The sequence below is a fragment of the Furipterus horrens genome, unplaced genomic scaffold, assembly GCF_987537825.1.
Source record: "Furipterus horrens unplaced genomic scaffold, mFurHor1.1.pri manual_scaffold_5, whole genome shotgun sequence".
Classification (NCBI taxonomy): domain Eukaryota; kingdom Metazoa; phylum Chordata; class Mammalia; order Chiroptera; family Furipteridae; genus Furipterus; species Furipterus horrens.
Genome location: NW_028327175.1, coordinates 138842922 through 138869645, shown reverse-complemented (window position 1 = coordinate 138869645; position 26724 = coordinate 138842922). Strand labels below are relative to the sequence as shown.

General features: G+C 40.4%; 1 protein-coding gene and 1 pseudogene across 1 annotated transcript in view; both read left to right on the top strand.

The window, feature by feature from the left end:
* Positions 1-8236: 8236 nt before the first annotated feature.
* EXOC6 (exocyst complex component 6) overlaps positions 8237-26724 on the top strand; it is a 170666-nt gene continuing 152178 nt past the window's right edge. Inside the window, exon 1 of the mRNA XM_090277960.1 lies at positions 8237-8364. Within this exon, the coding sequence (XP_090134086.1) occupies positions 8264-8364 (101 nt within the window). The 5' untranslated portion in view covers positions 8237-8263. The remainder of the gene's footprint in view (positions 8365-26724) is intronic.
* LOC150009970 (protoporphyrinogen oxidase pseudogene) lies at positions 9239-12446 on the top strand (annotated as a pseudogene).

Sequence of the window (26724 nt, the reverse complement as noted above, 5' to 3'; positions counted from 1 at the left end):
TATCATCCAGCCCCAGGCACATTCCCCCTAACTCCTGACTTCATACACAGATACCCTCAGCATCAGCTTTTCCCAGGTGGTCCGGTCTGTCTCCTGCTGGACTCCCTGGCAATGAGGCCTTGGATCAGCTCCTTTGGTCCTTTTGTTTTGGTGGAAAAGTGAACAATCAGATGATGCTGAAGTCTTGTGTTTGTTTTCATCCTTTGTGTGAAATGGGACTACTGCTCACGACATTACATTTAAAGGATAGTTTTAGAGGAGAGCTGAGGCACTATGCTTTTTTTTCTATGGTTTATTTGTGTTATCAAATAAATACATATTAAAGATACCTCAGGTAGCTATAACAATTGAATTGGGGAATAAAATTCCAGGGCGGACGGTGGAATTTGACATTAGCCATGCAGATGGGGAACGAATTTGAGAAAAGGAAGGAATATAAAGAAAGGCCTACTGCTAGTGCCTGCATTGACCTAGCATGGCTTTGCTTGGCACATTCACAATCTTCTGGCTATCAGATTGTGGGTAGGCTGAAAGTCACCAGCAGACAGGGTATGCAGTTAGCTTTGCTGCTCTAATCCTTTAGCCCTGGGCATCACAGTTTTCATAGTGTTACCACCACATGCTAATTTCCATTGGATTTTTCTCATTCTCTTTAGGTTTTCTAATTTTTTTTCTCCAGTTCCTCCATTTGAGCTAAATACACTCAGCTCCTTACCAGGTCCTCCCTTTAGAGGCCTGTCCCTGGTAGGCTTCATGGCTGTTTAGAAGCACACTAAAGGAAGCTACTAGCACCAGCTTCATTCAGCATCACCAACTCCTTTGAATAAGAATGGTCAGTAGGTCTCAACTAGCATATCAGTTCCAATGCATTGGTAGTGGTTGTCTGAATCTCATGCTGAGAGTGATTCTATTAAGTCATGGCAGCTATGGTCTTAGAATAGGGCAGTAGCAGTGTTCATATTTCTCATATTAACTCTAGAACTTCCTGCTGCCAGGCTTCTCCCATTTGACCCGCCCACCCCACCTTCAATGAATCCTGACTCCAACTAGGGTATAACCATTATGCCTTTTGGAGATCTTCCTGCAGGGGTATTGTTAGCTTCTTAGAAGTTACAGCATCTCTGAACCAATTTGGTTTTGGAAGTTACAGTGTGTCTTGCTGCTCTAGCTGACTGTGAGATAAGAAAGTCCTGAGCACATCAAAGGGCACTGCAAAATTAGTGGGAAGCAGAGAAGGGGGACGTGTCCAAAGAAAGCGCTGCAGAGGGCTGGGAAAAATAGGAGGAAAAGGGAATTGTACAAGATGACGTACCAGAAGAAATTTTTGTAATTGTTTCATGATAACATGATTGTTTTACACTTGTATTCACAGACTCTCTCAGGCTCTTTTCCAAAAGCTGATCGTGAAATTTTACCAATTTAAGAGCAAACAGGATATTGTAAGGAGAGAAAATATATTTTTTTTTAAAGAAAAAGAAAACACAACTAACAACCTAAACTGTATACGCAATTAAATTTTAGGAAGACATACTAAAAAATATGACTAGTCAAATTCAGCTGTAGACATTCTAGAATGCTCTTGCTGTTTTTATCTTCAGACATGTAAGATTTCTATTAAATCATAATCCATTAAGTATATTGATTAGGTCAAAATTCTAGGTTTTATGAAGTTGATTTTGACCTTAGTTTCTGAAACTATAAAATGAAGATGATAACAAGGGATTATAACAAAAGTTATCTCAAATGTTTAATGTAAATGAAGTGCTTAGCACAATGCCTGCCTAGCACATTATAAATGCTTAATAAATATGAGCTGTTATTACTATGTCTAATTTACATCTGGGGAATATATTTCAGTATAATTTAATAAATATATAGTTTAGAATATTAATAGAAACAAGTACAGTATCTTGAAATTCTGAGCAGGTGGGAAATACTGAATAATGTAAATTTTATTTTGGTCACTTAATATTCAGGGGAGAGAGATATTCTTTTCTCAAAATCATATTTGCTACTATCACTACCAATAATTTACTACTAATAATTATATTTTATACTAATGCAGTGATTTTCAACCAGTGTGTTGCTGTACACCAATGTGCCACAAGAATTTTTAAAACATGCAATACCTAACTATTAAGTCAAGGTCACTGACCTCTTCTCCCTTAGATTGTCCAAAAAACAAAAACAACAGCCAACAAGACAGTAGCTGTCTGCTGTGAATGAATCAAAATTATACCTATTTTTTTGTCAGACTGGCAAAATATATATATGTATATATTTTGATGTGCTGCAGAATTTAGTAATTAGTTTATGTGTGCCATGAGGTTAAAAAAGGCTAAAATCGCTGTACAAATGTAATATCACGACCTCATCTAATCTCTAATGAGAGTGCTGCAGTGTCCTACATGTTGGTATACAAAATGGAGTCCAGAGAAACTGTTCAGAAATAAATGTGGGCCTAACCATTACTGAGGCCATGTCTGCAGCACCTTGGGAAAGCCTGGGATCCCTAATGAGAGTGAGTTGTATAGTTGCCAGATTTTTGCTGAGCATTTAAATGATAGCATTAGCTGTTTGATCTTCAGTATAGCATTAGAGAGAAATTAAAAAAAAACTTTTTTTAATATTTGGGAACCAAGTATACCAACCAGGGAGACAGTTTTGTTTCTATAGCAGTTAAGTGAAAGGGCTCTGGAGTAAGAAGAACATGGATTCAATTTTGCCTCTATAGTTACTAATAGAACTGTTGAAAGGATTACATGAATTAGGCATGAAATGTATTTAGTGTAATCCTCATAGAGCAATGCTCAGTCACTCATTCATTCACTTAGTAAGTGTAAATATTTATGGAACATCTACCAGTGGCAGTCAGTGGTCTAGAATGGTCAGTGGTCTTGTTGATATAGCAAGATCAAGACATAAATTTCCTGTTCACGAGGAGCTTGTATTTTTAAAAAATTATTATTAAAAAAATTGTCAATTACAGTTAACATTCAGTATTATTCTGTTTTAGTTTCAGGTGTTAGAGAGTTTGTATTTTTATTAAAGAGCACTAGAAATAAACAAATAAAAAAATGTTAAGGGCCATGAAGAATAACAAAACAGGGCAAAGCAGAGGGCTGTGTAGAGATATTATTTTACAGAGTGGCCAGGGAGTAAATATTGGCTTTTATTATTATTTCATCACAGTACAGTTCTAAATCTATTTTGCTAAGAGAAGAAAAAGAAAAACAGGGCAAGTGAGAGAAAACGGAGAATGCGCAAAAGGCAATAAAGGAAAGCTAAGTGGGCAAAGTGAAGAATTGAGAGTGTATTGAATAGGATGAATAATTAAAAAAGTTAATGATGAGGAGAAGGAAAGAAAAAGGAGAAAAAAATGGTGGTAAAAATAGAAAATAGCTGGGGGAAAAGAGGAAGGAAAGAGGGAGAATGGAACTCAAAGAAATTAATATTGCTCTTTAATTGCTCAGTGAGCTTTAAAATGCGTAGCTTTAGAATGAGCAAGCTAATGGTGCGTTCAGGACGATGTTCAGAGGGCAGGACTAGTGGTTATAATTTACAGAACCCAATACAAAATGAAAACGTAGGTCCCATTGTCAAAAGTTATTAAGAATTACAGGACGGTGATGGCAGGGCATTTAGCCACGTGCAACAGCATAGGTCACACACAGATGAGCCAGCCCTGTCTGAGCTTCACACAGAGCTTGCCACACAGCAAGTATTCAATATAATACAATAGTTGTTGAACAGAACCTGGGGCTCATTATTTTTGAACTTCTCTGAAGATGGTCCATATTTAGAAAAAACTGATTTTACTTGGCTTCAATTTCAAATTTCCTTTTATTGTTCTTCGCTGTGAGGTCCAGATCTTTATGGGACAATAGATTCCTGGACACAGTTTTGCAGCAGGAATTCTCCCTGGCCTGCAGAGGCTATTGATACTCTCTTGTATTTGCAGAGTGTGGCCACATGGGGTCATTGCACTGACAAGGCAGAAGCTAGAGGAGTTCTACTGGCAAGATACCTCCAAGAGTGGCTGAAGGCACTAGGAAGGGTTAGTTTATTACAATCAATGTATAAAGACTGCCCTTACTTTGTATATGTATTTTCCTACTTTATATTTTGATAAAGTTCTACAATTATATAATGAGGGATCTTAAACCATTTGAGAAACATCTGAATGATATTAGTGAAGCTTGAGAAGATGAAGATCAGGAAGTCAGCTACAGGGTTTCCAGGAGTAGGGGAGGGAATCTTTTTTGTAGAGTTGAGCCCTAACTCATGAAACATGCGTTTACAACATTAAGCTTAACATCAGAAGTATCTGCATGTGGATCAGACATTTAACAGCTATTAACTAGGCTGGCCAGTAAACAATAGAGACACTGTTTCTGTGCCTGGAAGTGGAGACAGACTCAGAGATTTATTTACCACCACATGTGCCTCAAAGGATAAGCACTGCCTCCAAGGACAACAAAGAGGTGTTTGACTTAGAAGCAAGATTTGGGGGGCTCGCTAAAGTGGATCAGGAACCAAGAGTCTAACCCGAAGACACAGTCCCATTTCTTCCTTCACAACAGAAAACAAATTTCAGGCAGTTTCTATCAATTGAGCATTCAGATAAAATGAGGTTCAGATTCAGAGAACCCTGACACAAAATTAGGAAATTTTGTTAATGATTAGAAAAGAACGTTTATATGGCGGTTTTATTTTTTATCACGAGGAAGCTAAATTCTGGGCTTTCTGGTTTAATGACAGATGTCTAATAATCCTAGCCTCCAGTGCTAATGTTGATTGAGTTCTGGGCTAAATATTATACATATAGCATCTTCTTAATCACCACACAACTTGGTGAACTAGGAACTATTATTGTCCCTAATTAACACTTGAAGAAACTGAGGCTTACATAAGTAACTCCTCCAAGGCCCAACATCTAGTAAAAGATGCATTAGAATTTGAACCCAAGCAGTTAAATGCTGGACCAGAGCAGCTGCATTCTACAGCCTTCTTCTTAGGGAAGGGCTTTCCCAAGGTTGGGCACTAGTCTGAGACAAGTGGTTTGAAGTATAAGTTATTAATGACTAAGAGTAAATTTACTGGTGAAATCCTTAATTTACTGGTTAGTTTCATACTGGACACACAATGCCTCTCCTGCCCTGCCAGTCTTCCTGGTATATCTTTCACCTGCCAGAAGTCCTGAAGATAGATTTGAGGTGGATCTCTGGAAATCAGTATCTGCTACCTGAAAAGTATTATAATTCAACATGTATGTTACAATCTTCCTGTGTGCCCTGCTACCCTCCAACCTCCTCAGACCAGACTGATTAAATTATTTATCTCTTGGGTAAAACAACCTTGGAACATTCTTCCTGACTGACTTTTTAACTAATGGGAAAAACAGAAACTAGGTAATAGGCCCACCTTTTCCAACTTCTGCTGTGTGGCCTTGGGCATGTGACTTAATCTCTGTAAGTCTCAGTTACTTCAAATTAAAAGATAGGAAAAGTACCCCACAGTACTAACTTAATTACCAATTAAGTTATTGATTAAATTAGTAAAGGTTAAATTAGATAATATAAAGGGTTTACCAAACAGTGGTCAATAAATAGCAGTTATGGTTTATATTTTGGTCTATAGCTGAAATTCTTTATTTTAGAGCCTTTAGTAATGTATCACTTTAGAACAGGCTTTTGAGGGGGGGCACGTTTGTTATATCTGTGCCCATAGTTAAAATTTACATAGTTATTTAGGATATTTAGCTTTAAATTCTTAGCAAAAATCTTCAGGTACTAACGGAACTGTCAGAAGTCACAAAGGGAACCAGCAAAAGCTATTTCAGAAGACGTGGTATATGAACTTCCTCCCTTCCTGACTTGAATTGCAGGGAAAGTACTGCTGCTTACGTTGAGGCAATCTCTATGGGTAGGTGTTGAAAGAGGCCAGGAGCGCGGAGTGCCTAAGCAGGGCTGGCTTCCCAGAGCCGGCATCTGGAGCTGCATTTGGATAGATGGCGTCAGGATTAGTGAAGTGAAGGGGAAATGGTCTGGGTAATGAATACTCAGGAAAGGAATGGCCCATCAGGAGACAGCCGCCAAGTAAAAAGCTGGCCTGTGGCACATGCTCTGCTCTCCTTGCCTTGCTTTCCTCTTCAGAGCAATGAATTCTGGCCATGTGTATCGACTGAGCTAAGATAGTCTGCCATTTCTTGCAGAGATAACTGAGTTTCTATTCTCTTTATAGGAAGGTTCAGAATTTGTCCTCATTTCTTATGTTTCAGTTTCAGGCTCAGTTTTCAAAAGGTTTATTTTGCCCTCTCAAGAGCTGAACCTGTAATTCAGTTGAGCTAGCACCAGATGATGTTGCCCCAGCAATTGGAAAGGCAGTTGGCTAAGAAAAAAAAAATTGGTTTTTATTACTCAGTAGAAATTAATGGCAGGAAGGGCCAAAACACTGAAAATTAGGGATTTTGCTTCATCCAAGGGTAAAACTTTAAATAACCAGAGGAATGGATGAAGTTGATATCTTCTGACAAAAGTCCTAAAATGTTGTTTCTTGCATTAAGCTCTTGATAAAAGTGGGTATCAAGGAATTTGAAGCAACATTTTCTATTAGTGCTACAAATTTCAACTAATATAGCTACATTATATGATATTATATTTAATGTCAATGTATAAAGAGCAAGTTTAAAGAAACTAACTTTTTACAATTTGATATTCTTCTAATTTCTAATTGATAGCAATCACGGATTAATCAAACTCCTGCCTTATGCTCAGATATGTTTGGAACGCTCCTTTCAGTCTCATCCTGACCTCTTTCCAATGGCTCTGGTCTTGTCAGGTTTCAAAACCCCTCTAGCTTTGGCTTAGATACATACAGAACTCTTATGAGGAACTGTAGGAAATTGCAAAATTAAAAAGAAAAGTTTCTCTGAACTTAAGAACGTTAACATGGTGTGATGGTGCTGGTGAACTTGGGAAGAAATTTTTTGTTTGTTTTGTTTCTGCATATTCTTGCAACTCAAGAAAGTGGGATTTCCCAGATATGATCTGGACTCTCCCGTACCAACAAAACAATGGAAACGGGCTTGGGATGCGGTTTGTGGTAGAATGAGCTGTCAGATGTAGCAGAGTTTCCTTGGTCTTCTAAGCCAGCATGCACTGAGGTCAGTGGCATTTTGGTTCCCTGGGGGCCAAGTGCACAACAACCTTGGAACATTCTTCTTGACCGACTTTTTAACTAATGGGGAAAACAGGAACTGGTTAATAGGTCCTAAATGTATAAAAAGGAACCAATCAAAACAAGTGCAAACTATTAAAAGTCATCAGTGGAATGGATAAATGCGCTAAATTGAATCTAGAGTTATTTACAGTTGGGGAAACTGAAATATGAAGAGATTAGGTTTTTTCCCAGTGTCACCCAGCTGTGAAGTCAAGTGAAGGAGCCAGGAATTATATTGAGGAAAGGTCTTCAGAGCTTATGCTTTTAACTATTATGCAATATACCACCTCCCAGGTTTTTGTGAAAAGGAAAATTAGATAGGCTTTTTCATTTGTGCCACAGCACTTCCTGCTTTTCTTGGAAACGTTGTAATTTTTCATGGAATGCAGTGAATTGGCTGCTGCACCAGCAACGAAAAACAAACAAACCAAAATGTTCTGACTGTGCTGAAGAGCACCCCTGAAATTTGTGTGTACATATTTGCCATTAAGTGTCATAGTTCTCGTCATTTAGTTTTTCTGTTGCTTATAAATTATCTTTCCCATTTGACTAGTCTCTGTGAACTTCCTGTAGTCAGGGACCTAAATCCACCCAGAGCAATCATCGTAGTCAACAGTTGATAAATATTACTCCTTAATACACAATTTTGCTTTCCTTGAGTGCACGTTTCCTTTTTCTGACTCTCTACCTTGTTAAACTTTCCCTTAGCTTTTATATCACAGGTTGGCGGTGACTGTTTGATTTTTGTAGTGGAGGGTCTGGCACACAGAAAACAAGAATATATGTGAAAGCCAGGTTAGTCACAAGACAGCAACTGGGGCAAGTTGGAGGGGTTGAACAGGAGGAGACGGGTCTCCACTCCCAGCGGTCCCAGGGAGCACCTTGGCCTTAGGCAGGTGCCAAGCCCTGGATCAAGGCTGGGCGGTGCTCCCGCGTGTCTCAGCGCCTGCCCCGCCCACTTGCGCTCGCGCCCGCCCCGTGCCGCTCGCTCCCGCGGTCCGCGCGGTGCCGCGCCTCGCCTGCTCCTCAGCTTCCAGCCAAGATGGCGGAGAGCGGGGAAGGTCTGGGCACAGTCCCGGAGCATGAGCGGATCTTGCAGGAGATCGAAAGCACCGACACCGCCTGCGTGGGGCCCACTCTCCGGTAAAGCTCTCATCCCCCTGGGACCTTGAATTGGCCCTGCCGGCCTCCTGTCAGGAACCCGGTGGGGCAGTCCGACAGGTGGTGCGCGCAGAGGCAGGCAGGGGAGGTCCGGGGCTGATGTGTGGAACCCCGGCCAAGCTGGGGCGGAGTGGAACTGGCGGCTGCACCTGTAGGCACTGGGGCCTCAGCCACGGGGAGCTGTCACCGCGCAGGCGGTGGGTGCGGCTGCCTCGGGACCTCTAACCCTGGGAGCCGGGGCGCCCCCCGCGTTTGTTGCCTGGCTTCGGGCCTGCCCCGGTCCGGCGGCCGGGCTGAGGGCTCACTGGCCGCGGACGTGCGGGGAGCGAAGGTTAACTGCTGGCGGCCGGTGTGACTGATGTGCGGAGGCGCTCGCAGGTGGAAACCCTGGCGCGCTGGGATGTGGGAGAATTGAAATTGAGCGGGAGACGCCGGTACCATCATCCCCGGGCGCTGCCGGAGTGGGCGAGAAGGGAACGTGGGCTGGACAGGAGGAACTGATGCTAAGGAACGCGCTGGTGTAACCGTGCGTTCACCCAGGAAAGCTTTTACTTATTTACGAAAGTTTCATTAATATTGCATTAATTTCTCCGTTTATTTTAAAAGGATCTCCGCCCTTTAAAAATAGCACTAGGTAACGAATATTCCAGACTGACTACCTGCTACCCTAATAATAGACTATTAGTCGACACGTACTGATCTATTAGATTAGGTTAGGCACTCTCTTAAAGAATAAGTGTCTTTTACATATAAGGATTCATCTTTTGCAGTGATGATAATGAAATTATGATTCACTTAGGGAACTTAGGACTGATTGTGCTTTAGCATTATTTTCTTCAGTATACACTTCCTAGAAATGGAGTGCTGTATGTTTTGTGGACCTATGGATGTAATATAAAGTGAAAACGGTTGACGTTATAATGCAAATTCACCTTGCCCTGACAGTCTGGAGACCTGAGTTTTGCCCTATTCCTATCACTGATAAAGTATGCAGCCATTGGCCAAAATCATTTAACCTTTTTGGACCTCAATTTCCTTATTCTTAGACTGGGTAGGGGGGATATTTAGATGCCCAGAAAGCGCAGGACCTTAGGGACCTTGCCTATTTATTTACTGCTGTATCCCTACCACCAAGCTCATGGTAGGAACCTGGTAAATTTTTGTCACATGGTGTTCTTGCTATGATGATAAGCATGATTAGTGCATTTCCTTACTTTTGCAACATAATTATTTCTTTTCATAAAACTGTACATTTGTTAATGAAAGTAGAAATTATAGAAGTTAAAAGCAAGCTTTGTTTTGTTGATCGTGTTGTGAAACTGAAAGAATACAGTATGTGGTATAATTACCAGAACAGTCTATTTTTGAAAACAGTATTGGTTATGAAGGAGATGCTTCATCTTGGGAAAATGTGCTAGGCAGAATCCTTGAAAAAAGATGAAATTAACTTAGAAGAACATTTTTAAATATGTTGAAAAACCTCACGACACTCACAAATAGAATACTTGTGTTTACATGTTATTCTGTTCTGTTTTGCCGGACAATTGTGTCACCTACTCACTTTGTTGAAACCCATACTCTTTTCTTTGACTAACTCCAGTGACTCACACTTATTCTATTTATACCCTGGTCATCTCTCATTTATAAGCCGATTCTTTCCACATACACAGAAGGTTCTGCTAGCAGTTCTTTTTCTCGAACAGTGTTTAAGCTAGTACTATTTTTTTCCTAGGTTTCCTGAGTGATGCGCTAGTATTAAATTCTAACAAATCTTTTATTATGGTAAAAGTGAAATGTTTTCAAAGTGAACTAGTGTAATGAAGCACCATGAACCCATCTTGCTTTAACTTATCACTTTGCCAGTCTCATTTGCTCTTTTCCCTATCCAGTCTTCCTTACCCTGGATTATTTTGAAGCAAATCCCAGATGTCAATACATCCATAAATATTTCAGTATTAAGATTAATTTTTGTTGTTGTTTCCCAGTTATCTTTTATCTGGCCTGTAGGCTTATGTTTTCTTCTTAATATTTTTCTCAGTGGCAGACTTTTTTTAGCCTGACCTTTTCTTGATTCACTGTTTATCAGATCTGGCTTTCTAGGGGAAGTCAGATGATTAAATGAGAAGCATGTATACACTCTTGACAGTGCCTAGCATATAATATGATTATTCGACCATAATGGAATTAAATTAGAAATCAATCATAGAAAACTCTGGAAAATTCTCAAATATTTGGACACTGAGTATACATATCTAAATAACCCGTGGGTGAAAGAAGAAATCAAAAGGGAAATTAGAAAGTATTTTGAATTGAATAAAATGAAAATACTACATATCAGAATTTGTGGGATACAACTAAAGCAATACTTTCACATAAATGTATGCACTAAACTCCTGTCTGTACTGGAAAAGACTGGTTTCAAGTTAATGGCCTCACATTCTAACTTGAGAAACTAGAGAGCCTGGGGTGTGGGGGCTGCATTAGCCTGACCCGCACCTTGTGTGCAGATAGCACGGGTGTGACCCATATCTTCCCATGGAGAAGCCTGTGGACCTGCACCTGCCCTTCCTTCACTTTCTCTTGTCCGTCTTGTGGGCTCTCAGTGGGCTGGATCGTGGTTGTACTGGGCAGAGGCATCAGCGGTTTGGCCACCAGTTATCAACTGAGCCAGGACCCGTGACCCCCTAAGGTGGTCCTGGTGGAGGGCAGCAAGCATAAGGGAGGCTGGATCCGCTCTGTACGAAGGCCAGGTGGTGCTGTTTTGAACTTGGGCCTCGAGGAATTTGGTTGACAGGAGCTCTGGGAGTCGGGACCTGCTCAAGTTTTTTCCTTAGTTTCTCCTCTTCCTGCGGACTTGTGTGGAGCAAGTTTCTGAGCTTGAATTGGACTCAGCAGTGCTGCCTGTCTGAGGAGACTATCCAGCTGCCCAGAACAGGTGCCTGTATTTCAACAGTGCCCTGCATGCCCTGCTCTCTGGCATCAGGGGTGGGGCTACTCTGCCCTTCACCTCTCTTCTCCAAACCTGTTTGGGCTGAGGTGAGGGAGTTGACCACACCTTGGGTGAAAGACCCTGATGAGACTGTGCAGTTTTGCTGAGCGCCGACTTCAACCTGAGGTGGCATCTCTAGCTAGGGACAGTCTCTGCCATGGAGTGTTTGGAGGCAACAGCTGTGACCTCAACGTACGGTCCTGCTTTCCCAGTCTCTTCCAACCTGAGCAAAGCCATCCTTCCATATTACTGGGGCTGCTGCTGGGGGCGGATGGAGCTCACAGCCATACTCAGCACTCATTCGCTCATTGGCCTGGCCCAAGCTGAATGCTGAAATCCGTGGTCACTCTGAGGAGGGCTGGAGATGTTGCCCCAGACACTTAACACCCACCTGACCAGTAGGGAGGGTCACTGTTCTCGGAGGCCAGCCTGTCTGGGCTATGCCTCTAGGCAGAAGGACACTGGAAGGTGTCTCTAGGGGACAGCTGCCTGGAGACTGACCATGGTATTAGTGCCGTTCCAGCTTCAGTGCTCATCGAGCTGCTTGTGTCCTGAGCACCATCACTGCTGTGTATATGGCTGTGGTGAATCTGCAGTACTGAGGAGCCCACCTGCCCGTTCAGGGATTTGGATATTTGGTGCTATCCTCAGGAGACCCAAGCATACTGGGAATTGTGTACGACTCAGTTAGCTGCTTTCCCGGAGCAGGACAGGAGCCCCCCTGGCCTCAGAGTAACTATGGTGCTAGGCGGTTTCTGGTTTATAGACACTGGAAGCCAGGGTCTTTGTCTTATCTCAGGAACTGTTCCAACAACTGGCACAGGAAAGAGCTGCCACACGATTAGGACTAAAGGAGCTACCAAGTCACTGTTTGGTCCATCTACACAGGAACTGCATCCCCCAGCATACACTAAGCCACTGGAAAAAACTGGATTCAGGTACCCATTTCCTGACTGCTCACAGGCTGCCCCTAATTCTGGCTGGAGCCTCCTATGAAGGGATTGCTGTCAATGATTGTATAGAAAGTGGGTGCCAGGCAGCAGCCCAGGCCCTGGAATCAGAACCTGACATCTGATCTCCATGTCCACCTCTTCTGCCCCTGCTGGCCAGGAGTCTCTCACCCATGAAAATAAAAGCTGCTGGAACTTGAAAAAGAAAAAGGAACTAGAAAAACAGAGCAAATTAAATCTAAAAAAGCCAAAGAAAGGAGATGATAAACTTCAGATGATCATTGAAACAGAAAATAGAAAAACAATTGAGAAAATAATTGAAACCAAAACCTGGATTTTTGAGATCAGTAAAACGGATGACCTTCTAGGGAAAAAAGAAACAGAAAATACCAATTATTGGGAATTACCAGTTCCCAATAGGAATATCTGGAATGAGAGAGGTAACATCACTACAGATTATAGATATTAAAAAGGATAATAAAGGAATACTATGAACGACTTCATGCCAGTGCATTTGATAATTTGGAAGATATGAACAAGTTCCTTGAAAGATACAAACTATCAAAGCTCACTTAAGAATAAATAGGTAACTGAATAATCATTATCGACATGGCTTCTGGCCAAGATAGAGGTGTAGACAGAGACACTGCGTCTCCTTCCACAATTAAGAAGGAATACAACTACCTCAAAACTAGAAACAACCAGAAGTTCCAGAAAATCAACTGCATGGAAATCCAGCAAACAAAGATATAAAGAAGAAATACTCATCCAGACAGGTATGAGGGGCAGAGCCGGGGTGGAGAGGACACGGTGTAGTGGTGGCAGCGGCAGGCTGGTAGAAAGCCCAGTCACACGTTTTAAAAAGTCAGGAGGGACACCTGGGGAGTGTTCCCAGCTCCTCACCAGACTGTGCAGCTCACGGTCCCAGCACCAGGGAAAATCAAGCTTCATTGCTTCTGACTGCAAACCAGTGGGGGTTGGGGTAGAGGGAGAAACTGCCGGTCTCTCAGCAGAGTCTGCTTATTTAAAGGGCCCCCATGGTCCTTGAACATCCGCAAACCAACCAAATCTGAGAGTGATGGTCAGGGCAACAGCTAAAGGGTGCCAGTCCCATACGGAAGTGGGAGAACTGCTGGGCAGGCGGCATTGTTCCCTCTCTGACCCCTCCACCACATACAGTGCCACAATGTGGTGAAACATGTCGCCCTGTACTGACAAATCCCGAAGGCTCCGGAGCGCCCCTTACAACATAATAGGAGTGACAGCTCTACCTGGGACATGGAGACTAACAAACACACGAATCTGTCAGAATGAGGAGACAGAGAAGCATGGCCCAAAATGGGGAATGGATCAAGGTTCCAGTGGGAGAACTAAGCGACAAGGAGATAGCCAACCTAACAGATGAGGAGATAGTCAACCTAACAGATGAAAAATTCAAAACACTGGTAATAAAGATGCTCACAGGCTTGACAGATATGCTTGAGTACGGCAAACGCATAAGAGAAGTGAAGGCTATGCTAAGTGAAACGAAGGAAAATCCACATAAAACCAATGGTGAAGGGAAGAAAACCAGGGTTCAGATCAATGATTTGGAATATAAGGAAGAAATAAACATTCAACCAGTACAGAATGAGGAGACAAGAATTGAAAAAAATGAGAGGCTTGGGAACCTCTGTGACAACTTTAAACGTGCCAACATCTGAATCATGGGGGTGCCAGAAGGAGAAGAGGAAGAGCAAGAAATTGAAAACTTATGTTAAAAAATAATGGAGGGAAACTTCCCAAATTTGGCGAAGGAAATAGACATTCAAGTACTAGCATCAGAATAGACAAACAGAAACTGAATAGAGCCTCCATAAATAGATTCACACATATGGTCAACTGATTTTTTTTTTTTTTTTTAATATACTATCTTTTTTTATTTTTTTATTTTTATTTTTTTAAATATATTTTATTGATTGTGCTGTTACAGTAGTTCCAATTTTTTCCCCTTTACTCCCCTCCACCCAGTATCTCCCTCCCCCAGCATCCCCCCCCAAGTCCATACCCATGGTTCGTAAAAAATAACTATCCCTCCCTCTCAGATATTAAGACCCTTTGTAATCTTGTAAAGGACAATGGGCGAAGGTCTCAAGCTCCTCTAGCTGCTTCAAGCTGGACATGGTCGTCGTCCTACCTACCCTTGGGTCCAGAAATCCCTAATAAGAGTGGGGGTGTGGAGGGGAGGGTGGCCTTCCCACATGGGGAAGGATCATGCAGACTCCAGGTCAGTTGGCTGTCTCCGGACAACGGCGTGCTTGGTTTAGCAGGCTGGCATCCTTGTTGTGTTCTGGGGGCAACAGATTTGGCAAAAAGGGTTAAAAAGCATCATTCAATCCATAACTACTAGGTGGCAAAAGGCAGGGATTAATTTTTCAATGTTCCACATTAGGAGAAAAAAAAAAAAAAAAAAAAAAAAAAAAAGGGCTTCTTTGGAGGAAGGTGTGCTAGGCACATCTCTCCTGTCCAAAACCCTTTTGCCCATTTTATTTAGTTTGGGCTGAGGGAAATAGTTTATGTTCCCCCCCTCTCAGACCTCTGGGCCCTTTCTGTCCAAGCCATTAGGATAGAAAAGAGAATTCAGTTTTAAAGTGAAGCCCACAGACCACCCCATTCTTCACCAACTCAGCCATTTAGTTCAGCCAAACTGTTGAGTCTCCGGAGGCAGCGCTGCAGAGAGGATTAAGTGAGGCTTATGCGTACAGACAATCACTCAGGTAATGCGGTCATAGGCTTATGCCCTTTGAAAACAGAAAACACATGTTAATTTATGTAACATAACCAACAAAAAAGTCTCTAAATCTGTAAGACTGTCTTATTGGGAAGACATACAGTTGCAAGGCACTTGACATTCTACTTGCCTGCAACTTGAATCTCTTTGGTGATATCACAGATATGGTTTAATTTTCAAGTGAAACCATTTTTTAAATGAGAAGAAACTTTTAAGACGGTTAGCTGCCCTACTTTACAGTCTGCCACTGATCATTGTGATTTTCCTTGAATACTGATTTTTCTCCCTAAGATTACTCTCCTTGTCTTTAAAGGGACTACATTAAGTCCATTTTTAATTTATCCTGTTCATTTGCATAAGCATAACAAGAGCAGCAAATGATCACTTATGATCTTTAGTTCTGTTTTGCTGGAACTTACCCAAGGAACATTTAGGGTGGCCCTCAGTCTGCTCTTCAGTGCACAGAAGCTGGGCCACATACCTGGCATTCATCCTTGCCTGTACACACCTGTCCTTTCCAAGTCTTTCTGGTTTTCCATTGTGCCTTAAGGTCCCTTCTAGCCATCTTTCAGGAAAACAACCTTCGTTCCTTCCCTGGAGAGATTGCTGTGGACCGCACAACCAACCATGGCAGCAGGCCTTTTATTTCGTGGGCTTTTATTACCTTTGAAAGTCATTCCCAGTTCCTTAGGGCTTTTTGGTAACAACATGAGCCCAAGCATGTCTCCTTTAGGCTTGACATTCCAGTCAAAGGCTTGTTCAGAAAAAGGAACCTCTATTAACAACTGGTCTTATTAGGTCTATGCAAAGAAACTTAAGTCATTACTTACTTGTTTAGAATGCCAAACTCTGGAGAGATCAAATAGGGAGAAAAATATACAACGTGAAGGAAAATCTTTGTCCTAATATTCACTGAACTGGCATTTCCATTCTTCATATTTTCATTTTCCCCCACTAAAAAAAATTTTTTTGTTTGTTTTTCCATTACAGTTGTCTCTCTTTTTTTTTTTTTTTTTCCCCCTCTTGCTTCCCTGTATCCTGCCCCTCCCTTCCCCCACATTCAGTCCCCACTCAGTTGCCCATGTCTGTGGGTCATTTATACATGTTCTTTGATTTTACACTTCCCCTTCTTACCCCCTTTTCTCCCTCCCCGCTCCCCCCTTGTTACTGTTAGTCTACTCCTTGTTTACATACCACTGGTTCAATTTTGCTCATTTGTTTGTGTTGTTCATTAGTTTCCTGTAATAGGTGACAGCATAACGTATTTTTCTTTCGTTGCCTGGCTTATTTCGCTAAGCATAATTCTCTCTAGTTCCATCCATGTTGTTGCAAATGGTAGAAGTTCCTTCTTTCTTTCTGCTACATAGAACTCCATTGTGTAAATGTACCACAGTTTTTTGATCCACTCATCTACAGATGGGCATTTAGGTTGTTTCCAGCACTTGGCTATTGTAAATAGTGCTACTATGAACATTGGAGTGCATAGGTTCTTTTGAATTGGTGTTTCAGGATTTTTCGGATATAATCCCAGTAATGGAATTGCTGGTTCAAAAGGCAGTTCCATTTTTAGTTTTTTGAGGAAATTCCAAACTGTTTTCCATAGTGGCTGCACCAGTCTGCATTCCCACCAGCAATGCACCAGGGTTCCCGTTTCTCCGCATCCTCTCCAGCACAAGTTGTTTGTTGATTTGTTGATTATGGCCATTCTGACTGGTGTGAGGTGGTATCTCATTGTGGTTTTTATTTGCATCTCTCTGATGGCTAGTGATGTTGAGCATATTTTCATATGTCTATGGGCCCTCTGTATGTCTTCTTTGGAGAAGTGTTTGTTCAGGTCCTTTGCCCATTTTTTAATTGGGTTGTCTGTCTTCTTGGTGTTGAGTCGTATGAGTTCTTTATATATTTTGGAGATCAATCCCTTGTCTGAGATGTCATTGGCGAATATATTTTCCCATATGGTTGGTTTCCTTTTCATCTTGCTGATGTTTTCTTTAGCTGAGCAGAAACTTTTTAGTTTGATGTAGTCCCATTTGTTTATTCTTTCCTTTATTTCCCTTGCCTTAGGAGATATATCAGTGAAAATGTTGCTACGTGGGATATCTGAAATTTTCCTGCCTATTTTTTCCTCTAGGACTTTTATGGTATCACGGCTTACATTTAAGTCTTTGATCCATTTTGAGTTTATTCTGGTGTATGGTGTAAGTTGGTGGTCTAGTTTCATTTTTTTGCATGTCCCTGTCCAGTTCTCCCAACACCATTTGTTGAAGAGGCTCTTTTCACTCCATTTGATGTTCTTTCCCCCTTTGTCAAATATTAGTTGACCATATGAACCTGGGTTTATTTCTGGGCTCTCTATTCTGTTCCATTGATCTATATGTCTGTTTTTATGCCAGTACCAGACTGTTTTGATTACCGTGGCCTTGTAGTATAGTTTGATATCAGGTATTGTGATTCCTCCTACTGTGTTCTTCTTCCTCAAAATTGCTGTGGCTATTCGGGCTCTTTTTTGGTTCCATATAAATTTTTGAAGTATTTGTTCTAGGTCTGTGAAATATGTTGCTGGTATTTTAATAGGGATTGCATTGAATCTATAAATTGCTTTGGGTAGTATGGACATTTTAATGATGTTGATTCTTCCCATCCATGAGCATGGTATATGCTTCCATTTATTTGTATCTTCTTTAATTTCTTTCTTCAATGTTATGTAGTTTTCTGAGTACAGGTCTTTTACCTCCTTGGTTAAGTTTATTCCTAGGTATTTTATTTTTCTTGTTGCTATGGTAAATTGAATTTTTCTTTCAGTTTCTATCTCTGAGTTTTTATTGTTGGTGTATAAAAATGCCTTTGATTTCTTAATATTGACTTTGTATCCTGCTATTTTGCCGAATTCACTTATTAGGTCGAGTAGTTTTTTTGTGGAGTCTATAGGGTTTTCTATGTACACTATCATGTCATCTGCAAATAATGACAGTTTTACTTCCTCTTTTCCAATTTGGATGCCTTTTATTTCTCTTTCTTGTCTGATTGCGGTGGCTAGAACTTCCAAGACTATGTTGAATAGGAGTGGGGAGAGCGGACATCCTTGTCTTGTTCCTGATCTCAGGGGGAATGCTCTCAGTTTTTGCCCATTGAGTATGATGTTGGCTTCAGGTTTCTCATATATGGCCTTTATTATGTTGAGGTATGCTCCCTCTATTCCCATTTTGCTGAGAGTTTTTATCATAAATGGGTGTTGTACTTTATCAAATGCTTTTTCTGCATCTATTGATATTATCATGTGGTTTTTGTCTTTCATTTTGTTTATGTGGTGTATTACGTTTATTGATTTACGAATGTTAAACCATCCTTGCATCCCTGGGATGAATCCTACTTGATTGTGGTGTATGATCTTTCTAATGTGTTGCTGGATCCGGTTTGCCAATATTTTGTTGAGGATTTTAGCATCTATGTTCATCAGCGATATTGGCCTGTAGTTTTCTTTCTTTGTTGTGTCTTGACCTGGTTTTGGAATTAGGGTTATACTGGCTTCATAGAATGAGTTTGGCAGTCTTCCCTCTTCTTGTATCTTTTGGAATAGTCTGAGAAGGATAGGAGTTAGTTCTTTCCTAAATGTTTTGTAGAATTCACTTGTGAAGCCATCCGGTCCAGGGCTTTTGTGTGCTGGGAGTTTTTTGATTACTGCTTCAATTTCACTAGCTGTTATTGGTCTATTCAGACTTTCTGCTTCTTCTTGATTCAGTTTGGGAAGACTATAGGTTTCCAGGAATCTGTCCATTTCCTCTAGGTTGTCAAATTTCTTGCCATACAGTTGTTCATAATAATTTCTTATAATCCTTTGTATTTCTGTGGTATCAGTTGTGATTTCTCCTCTTTCATTTCTGATTTTATTTATTTGGGTCCTCTCTCTTTTTTTCTTGATGAGCCTGCTTAAAGGCTTGTCAATTTTGTTTATTTTTTCAAAGAACCAGCTCCTACTTTTGTTGATCTTTTGAATTGTTAGTTTAGACTCTATGTCATTTAATTCTGCTCTGATCTTGATGATTTCCTTCCTTCTACTTGATCTGGGCTTTGCTTGTTGTTCTTCCTCTAGATCTTGTAGCTGTAGGGTTAAATTTTTTATTAGGTATTCCTCTAGCTTTTTTAGGTATGCCTGTATTGCTATGAACTTTCCTCTTAGGACTGCTTTCGCTGTATCCCATAGGTTTTGGGTTGTTGTGTGTTCATTATCATTAGTTTCCAGAAACTTTTTGATTTCTTCCTTGATGTCATTGTTAACCCATTCATTATTTAATAGCATGTTATTCATTCTCCATGAGTTTGAATGTTTTTGAGTTTTTTCCTTGAGGTTGATTTCCAATTTTAAGCCATTGTGATCTGAGAAGATGCTTGATATAATTTCAATTTTCTTGAATTTGTTAAGGCTTGTTTTGTGTCCTACTATGTGGTCTATCTTTGAAAATGTTCCATGTGCACTTGAGAAGTATGTATATTTTGCTTCTTTGGGGTGAAAACTTCTATATATATCGACTAAGTCCATTTGATCTAGAGTGTTGTTCAGTGCCTCCATATCTTTGGTGTTTCTTTGCTTCGAAGATCTGTCCATTGTTGACAATGGGGTGTTAAAGTCCCCTACTATGAGTGTGTTGTTGTCTATATCTTTCTTGGAGTCTTTCAAAAGTTTCCTTACATATTTGGGTGCTCCTAAGTTTGGTGCATATATATTTATAAGGGTTATATCTTCTTGATGGATTTTTCCCTTAAGTATTATGAAATGCCCTTCTTTGTCTCTTTTTATGGACTTTGCTGTGAAATCTGTTTTGTCTGATATAAGTATTGCTACCCCGGCTTTTTTTTTCATGTCCATTTGCTTGGAATACATTTTTCCATCCCTTTACTTTCAGTCTGTGTAGATCTTTTGTTCTAAGGTGGGTCTCTTGTAGACAGCATATATGTGGGTCATTCTTTCTAATCCATTCAGCTACCCTATGTCTTTTAATTGGAGCATTTAATCCATTTACATTTAAGGTTATTACCGATAAGTACTTATTCATTGTCATTTTTCCCCTTTGTACTCGTGTTCTTCTCTGTCTCTCTCTGTTTCTTTATCTTCTTAGAGCAGACCTTTTAGCATCTCTTGCATTGCTGGTTTGGTGGAGATGTATTCTTTTAGCCTCCTTTTGTCTTGGAAGCTCCTTATTTCACCCTCCATTTTGAATGAGAGCTTTGCTGGGTATAGTATTCTAGGTTGTAGGCCTTTGTTTTTCATTGCTTGGAATACTTTTTGCCATTCCCTTCTGGCTTGTAGTGTTTCTGCTGAGAAATCTGATGATAGCCTTATTGGAGTACCCTTGTATGTTATTAGTTGTTTTTCTCTTGCTGCTTTTAGGATCCTCTCTTTGTCTTTGAATGTTGCCATTTTAATTATGATGTGTCTTGAGGTGGGCCTGTTGGGGTTCATCTTCATTGGGACCCTCTGTGCTTCCTGGACTTGCGTGACTCTTTCTCTCGTCATGTTAGGAAAGTTTTCTGTCATTAGTTTTTCAAAGAGGTTTTCTATCCCTTGCTCTTCTTCTTCTCCTTCTGGAATTCCTATGATACGGATATTATTACGTTTCATGTTGTCCTGCAGCTGTCTTAGAACCTCTTCAGTCTTGTTCAGTCTTTTTTCATTTTGTTGCATTGTCTGGGAGTTTTTGTGTAGGTTGTCCTCCAGCTCGCTGATCCGATCTTCTGCTTCCTCTAGCCTGCTTTTAATTCCTTCTACTGTGTTCTTCAATTCAGAGATCGTATTTTTCATTTCCTCCTGGCTCTTATTGATAGCTTCTATGTCCTTTTTCATGCTCACGTAATTTTCTGTGAGTTCCTTGTAGTTTTTCTGGAGTTCTTTGAAGTTTCCGCTGAGCTCATTCAGCTTCTCCATAATCCATGTTTTGAATTCCATATCTGATAGTTTGCTCCCCTCTATTTCATTTAGCACTCTTTCTGGGGATTCTACCTTTCCTTTTGACGGGAGGTTGTTTCTCTGTCTCCCCATTTTTTTTGACTCCTATTGTTTGTTGGTGCTTCTTGGAATGATCTGCACTTCCTGGATCTGCCTCTGGTGGCGTCAGATCATGTACCAGTCTGGCCCTAGGCAGCCTGTTGGAGACTTCCAGGGATCTACTGCTGTTGTCTGTCTTCTTTGATTGTTAATCTATTCAATCTGTGATTAGCTGTCAGGCTTAAGAACTGTGGGTGTGGCAGCTTAATTCCTGTAGGCAGGGCTTTTGCTTCCCCTCAGGCTGACGCCACTTGGAGGGGAATGGTCTACCCGCAGTACTGGGGATGAGTCAGCACTGGGACCCAGTCAGCTGCTCCTCCAGTTCTCCCCTCAAAGCCACCGTGCCAAATTCTCCCCAAGTGTCTCCAGTCCTCTCTGCCTTCCCTCTGCTTGAGCCCAGGGTAAGTGGTGGCCAAAATATTTTCGTATGTGATCCACTTAAGAGCTCTTTTTCTCCTGCTGTTTCTCTCCGGCTAGCAAGAAAGCCTGTGGCTTTTCGCTTTTCACAGCTGATACTATTTTACTTTCCACTCTGTCGCTGTAGGCTGGGAAGCCCAGCTGGGGGTTTAGACCCTGCCCTTCTCAGGGGGAATCCCCGGCTGCTGAGCTGTTTCTCATTCCCTTCAGCAGCCACCCGTGTGAGCCCAGCCAGCCCTTCCGCGTCTCCGCACTCCCTACCGGTCACGTTGTGATGTAGCGGCCTTTTCTGTCTCTCCGTGGTTATAAGACTTCTTTCCAGCTAGTGTTCCGTTGGTTATTCCAGATGATTTCTCCAAAATTAAGTTGTAAATCCAGACTGGTCCTGGGAGGAGGTTAGTGTAGCTTCCACTTACTCCTCCGCCATCTTGGATCTCTCGGTCAACTGATTTTTGATAAAGATGTGAAGGTAATTCACTATAAAAGAATAGTGTTTTAAAATCCTTACCCAAGGACATTTTTTTTTTTTTTTCGTTGCTATTTAAAGAGAGACAGACAGACAGACAGACAGACATCGGTTTGATGAGGGAAACATTGATTGGCTGCCTTCTCACATGTACCCCGACCAGGGATCAAAACTGTAACCTGAGTATGTGCCCTGAGTGGGAATCAAAACCTCAGTCTTTTGGTCTATGGGATGACGCTCCAACCAGCTGAGCCACACTGACCAGGACAGAAAAAGATAGTTAAAAAAAAATAATGGTGGTTGTGGAACAATTGGATATCCATATGCAAAATAATGAATTTAAAAATTAACTCAAAAAGCATTTCAAATATAAAATGCAAAACTATAAAACTCATAGAAACCATAAAAGAAAATCTATGTGACTTTGGGTTGGGCAAAGATTTCTTAGATACTATTGCAAAAGGATAATACATAAAAGAAAAAATTGATAAATTGGACTTCATCAAAATTGAGAACATCTGGTCTTCAAACAGACTATTAAGGGAATGAAAAGACAAGCCACAGATGGGAAGAAATGTTTGCAAATCACATATCTGATAAGAACAAACTAAGTCCAGAATGTATAAAGGAAGACTTTAAGACATAAGAAAATGAAGAACCCGATTAGAAATAAGTAAGTGAGCCCTGACCAGTGTGGCTCAGTTGGTTGGTTGTCATCCTGCAAAGGGAAAGGTTGCAGGTTCATCCCTGGTCAGAGCACATGCTTCAGCTGTGGGTTTGGTCCCTGGTCAGGGAGTGTGTGAGAGGCAACCAATGGATGTTTCTCTAGCACATCGATGTTTCTCTCCTTTTCCTCCCTTCCCCTTTCTCTAAAAATAAATAAATAAAATCTTTAAAAATATTAAAAGAGGTGATTTGAATAGATACTTCACAAAAGAAGATACACAGAGGATATGAAAAAATGCTTAACATAATTAGTCATTAGGAAATGCAAATTAAAACTACAACAGTAAACTATCATGACACTGGAATGTCTAAAATTAAAAAGATTGACAGTGCCATCCATGTATTGTGGAACAATCGGAACTCTTATACACTGCTATGGGAATTTCATAGATGCCATTATCAAGCTGAGGAAGCTTCCTTCTATTCCTGGTTTGTTGGGTGTTTTTATTGTGAAGGAGTGTGGAATTCTGTCACACATTTTTCTGCAGCCATTGAAATGATCATGTGGTTTTTATCCCTTATTTATTGATATGGTGTAAATCAACCTTGCATTTGTGCCCACTTGGTCATAGTATATAATCCTTTTATATGTTGCTGGATTCTGTTTGCCAGGATTTTGTTTAGATTTTTGCATATATATTCACAAGAGATATTTTTCTGTTATTTTCTGGTTATGTCTTTATCTAGTTTTGTTATGAGAATAATATGTTATAGAATGAGTTAGTGTTCTATGAATTGAGGTGATCATGTGTTTCCCCCCTCTTTGTTCTATTCATGTGATAGAACATTGATTTTTTTTTTTTTTTTTAATGTTGAATCACACTTGCATTCCTGGGATAAATTCCGTTTGCTCATGGTGTATAATCCTTTTAATATGTTGTTGGATTAGGTTTCCTGGTATATTGTTGAGTATTTTTACATGTATATTCATAAGGGATATTGGTCTGTAGTTTCCTTTTTTGGTGATATCTTTATCTGGCTTTGGTATTAGAATAATGCTGATCTTATAGAATAAGTTAAGGAATGTCCTTCCTCTTCCACCTTTTGGAAGAGTTTGTGAAGGATTAGTTTTAATTCTTTAAATATTTGGTAGAATTTATCAGTGGAGCCATCTAGCTTTCCTTTATTGGGAGGTTTTTGATTCCTGATTCCTTATGTCTGTTCATCTTCATTTTCATTTATTCCAAAGTAATTTTAAAATTTCCTTTTTGATTTCTTTTTTGATTCATTGGTTATTTAGAAGTGTTTTGTTTAATTTCCACGTATTTGTGAATTTCTCAAATGTCCTGTTATTAATATTTAATTTCATTGCTTGTGATCAGAGATAATACTTGGTCTTATTTCAGTCCTTTTAAATTTATTGAGGTTTGTTTTACAACTTTGCTTAGGGTCTGTTCTGGAGAATGTTTCATGTGCCCTTGAGAAGAATATATATCCTGCTGTTGTTGGGTGGAATACTATATAGATGTCTGTTAGGTCTCAGATTATAGTTGCTCAAGTTTTTTGTTTCCTTTTTGATCTTCTGTTTAGGTGTTGTATCTATTATTGAGTAAGTATAGTTTTTGCTTTATGTATTTTTGGACTCTCCTGTTAGTGTGCTCTGTATGTGCATACTTGTTATATGTTTCTGATTGATTGACTCTTTTAGCAACATAAAATGTCTCTCTTTATCTTTAGACCTGTATTAAAGCCTATTTTGTCTCATTTTAATGTGGTCACTCTAGATTTCTTATGGTTGTTCTTTATGTGATATGTGCTTTTACTTTCAACCTGTTTTTATCTTTAAATCTAGAGTGCTTCCTATATATAGCATGTTATTGGATCTTGTTTTTATTTTTTTTAATCCAGTTTGACAGTTTCTGACTTTTGAATGAATTGCTTAATCTATTTATCGTCGTCGTCGGCAGCCGTCCGTCTCAAGAGACGATGGTGTAGCTTCTTAAGCGTCTATCTGCACCGCCGAGAATGGCTGTGCAGTTCAACTCGGGAGTGACACGGTATCTGTCTCCTCCCGTGTTGAATCGACATCTTGTGATGACGCTGGAGTGTCCTCTCCAGTGAAGCTGAAGCTACAGAGCCTGGGCAGGGTGATATGGAGGGTCTGCTGTTGCCCATGCAGCAGACCCCCCCTCTCTTCGCAGCTGAAGGGTCCAAGGGAAAGACGGAGTCAATACAGCTTGGCTTCAGGTGTGCCGCAGGAGTTGCCGGTGTTGACTACAACGTCGAACCGCCTTAGGGACTCCGGCTCCGGATTTTCTGTCGGGGTTTACTCCCTTAGCCTTTCCCCTGAAGAGGTATGCCGCAAGGCAGCGGAGGTTTTTTGGAGTCAGAGTTTTCCTTCTCTGATGTGCCCTGACTGGAAGATCGAACCAGCGACACTTAGCTCGCAGGCCGACGCTCAATCCACTGAGCCAAACCAGCCAGGGGATAATTATTTATATTTAACATTATTTATATAGTTGGATTTATGTCTGTCATTTTTATTATTTTATTTTCTATAGGTCTCATTTCTTTTTTGGTCCTCTATTCCTTTTTTACTATTTTTCATTAAGTGAATATTTTCTAGTGTGACATTTTAATTACTTAGTTTTTTCAGCATATTTTAAAAAGTTGTTTCTTAGTGGTTGCTCTCATTAAATTCAAATTTATTCTAACTTCATTTTATTGAAATATAGAAATATTACTCCTATATAGTCCTATTCCGTTTTCCCCTATTATATGTCTCACATCTGTATATGTTACAAACCCAACAATACATTGTTATAATTGTTACTTTATATAACTTTTTGACTTTGAAGGAAGCTGAGATGGGAGCAAGTATACATTTATAGTTTGTTGTGTTAACTTTAATTACTATTTCTATTTCTCTTCATTTGTTGCTGAGTTTTTAGTTGTCATCTCATATCATTTTCTTTTTTTTTAATATATATTTTATTGATTATGTTGTTATGGTAGTCCCAATTTTTTTCCGTTTGCTCCCCTCTGTCCAGTACCCCACTTCCATTCAGCAATCCCACCCCCCTTAGTTCATATCCATGGGTCGTGCATATAAGTTCTTTGGCTTCACCCTTTCCTATATTATTAATGTCCCCCTGTCTATTTTGTACCAACCGATTATGCTTCTTAGTCCCTGCACCATTTCCCCATTTCTCCCCTTTCCCCCTCCCAGATGATAACCCTCCAAATGATCCCTATACCTATGATACTGTTCCTATTCTGGTTTTCTTAGTTGGATTTTGTTTTTATTTTTTATATTCAGTTGTTGATAGTTGAGAGTTTGTTGTCATTTTAGTGTTTATAGTTTTGATCTTCTTTTTCTTAAGTAAGTCCCTTTGACATTTCATATAATAATGGCTTGGTGATGAGCTCCTCTAGCTTCACCTTGTCTGGGAAGCACTTCATCTGCCCTTCCATTCCAAATGATAGCCTTGCTGGATAGAGTAATCCTGGTTGCAGGTTGTCTTTCATCACATTGAATACTGCTTGCCGGTCCCTTCCTGCCTGCGAAGTGTCCTCTGAGAAATCGGCTGATAGTCCTATAGGCACCCCCTTGTAGGCAACTCTCCGCCTCTCTCTTGCTGCTCCCAGGACTCTTGTCTTTATCTTTCACCTTTGGCATCTCAGTTATGATGCATCCTGGTGTGGTTCCCTCTGGGTCCAGCTTGCCCAGGACTCTCCGTGCTTCCCGGACCTGTATGTCAATCTCCTTCACAAAATTTGGGAAGTTTTCCTCATTTTTTTTCAATTCTTCCTTCCTCATTCTGCACTGGTTGACTGTTTTTTTCTTACTTATGTTGCAAATCATTGATTTGAACCCAGGTTTCCTTCCCTTCACCATTGGTTTTGTGTGGCTTTTCCTTCGTTTCACTTAGCATAGCCTTCACTTCTTCTCTTATGCGTTTGCCATACTCAAGCATATCTGTCAAGCCTGTGAGCATCTTTATCACCAATGTTTTGAATTTTCATCTGTTAGGTTGGCTATCT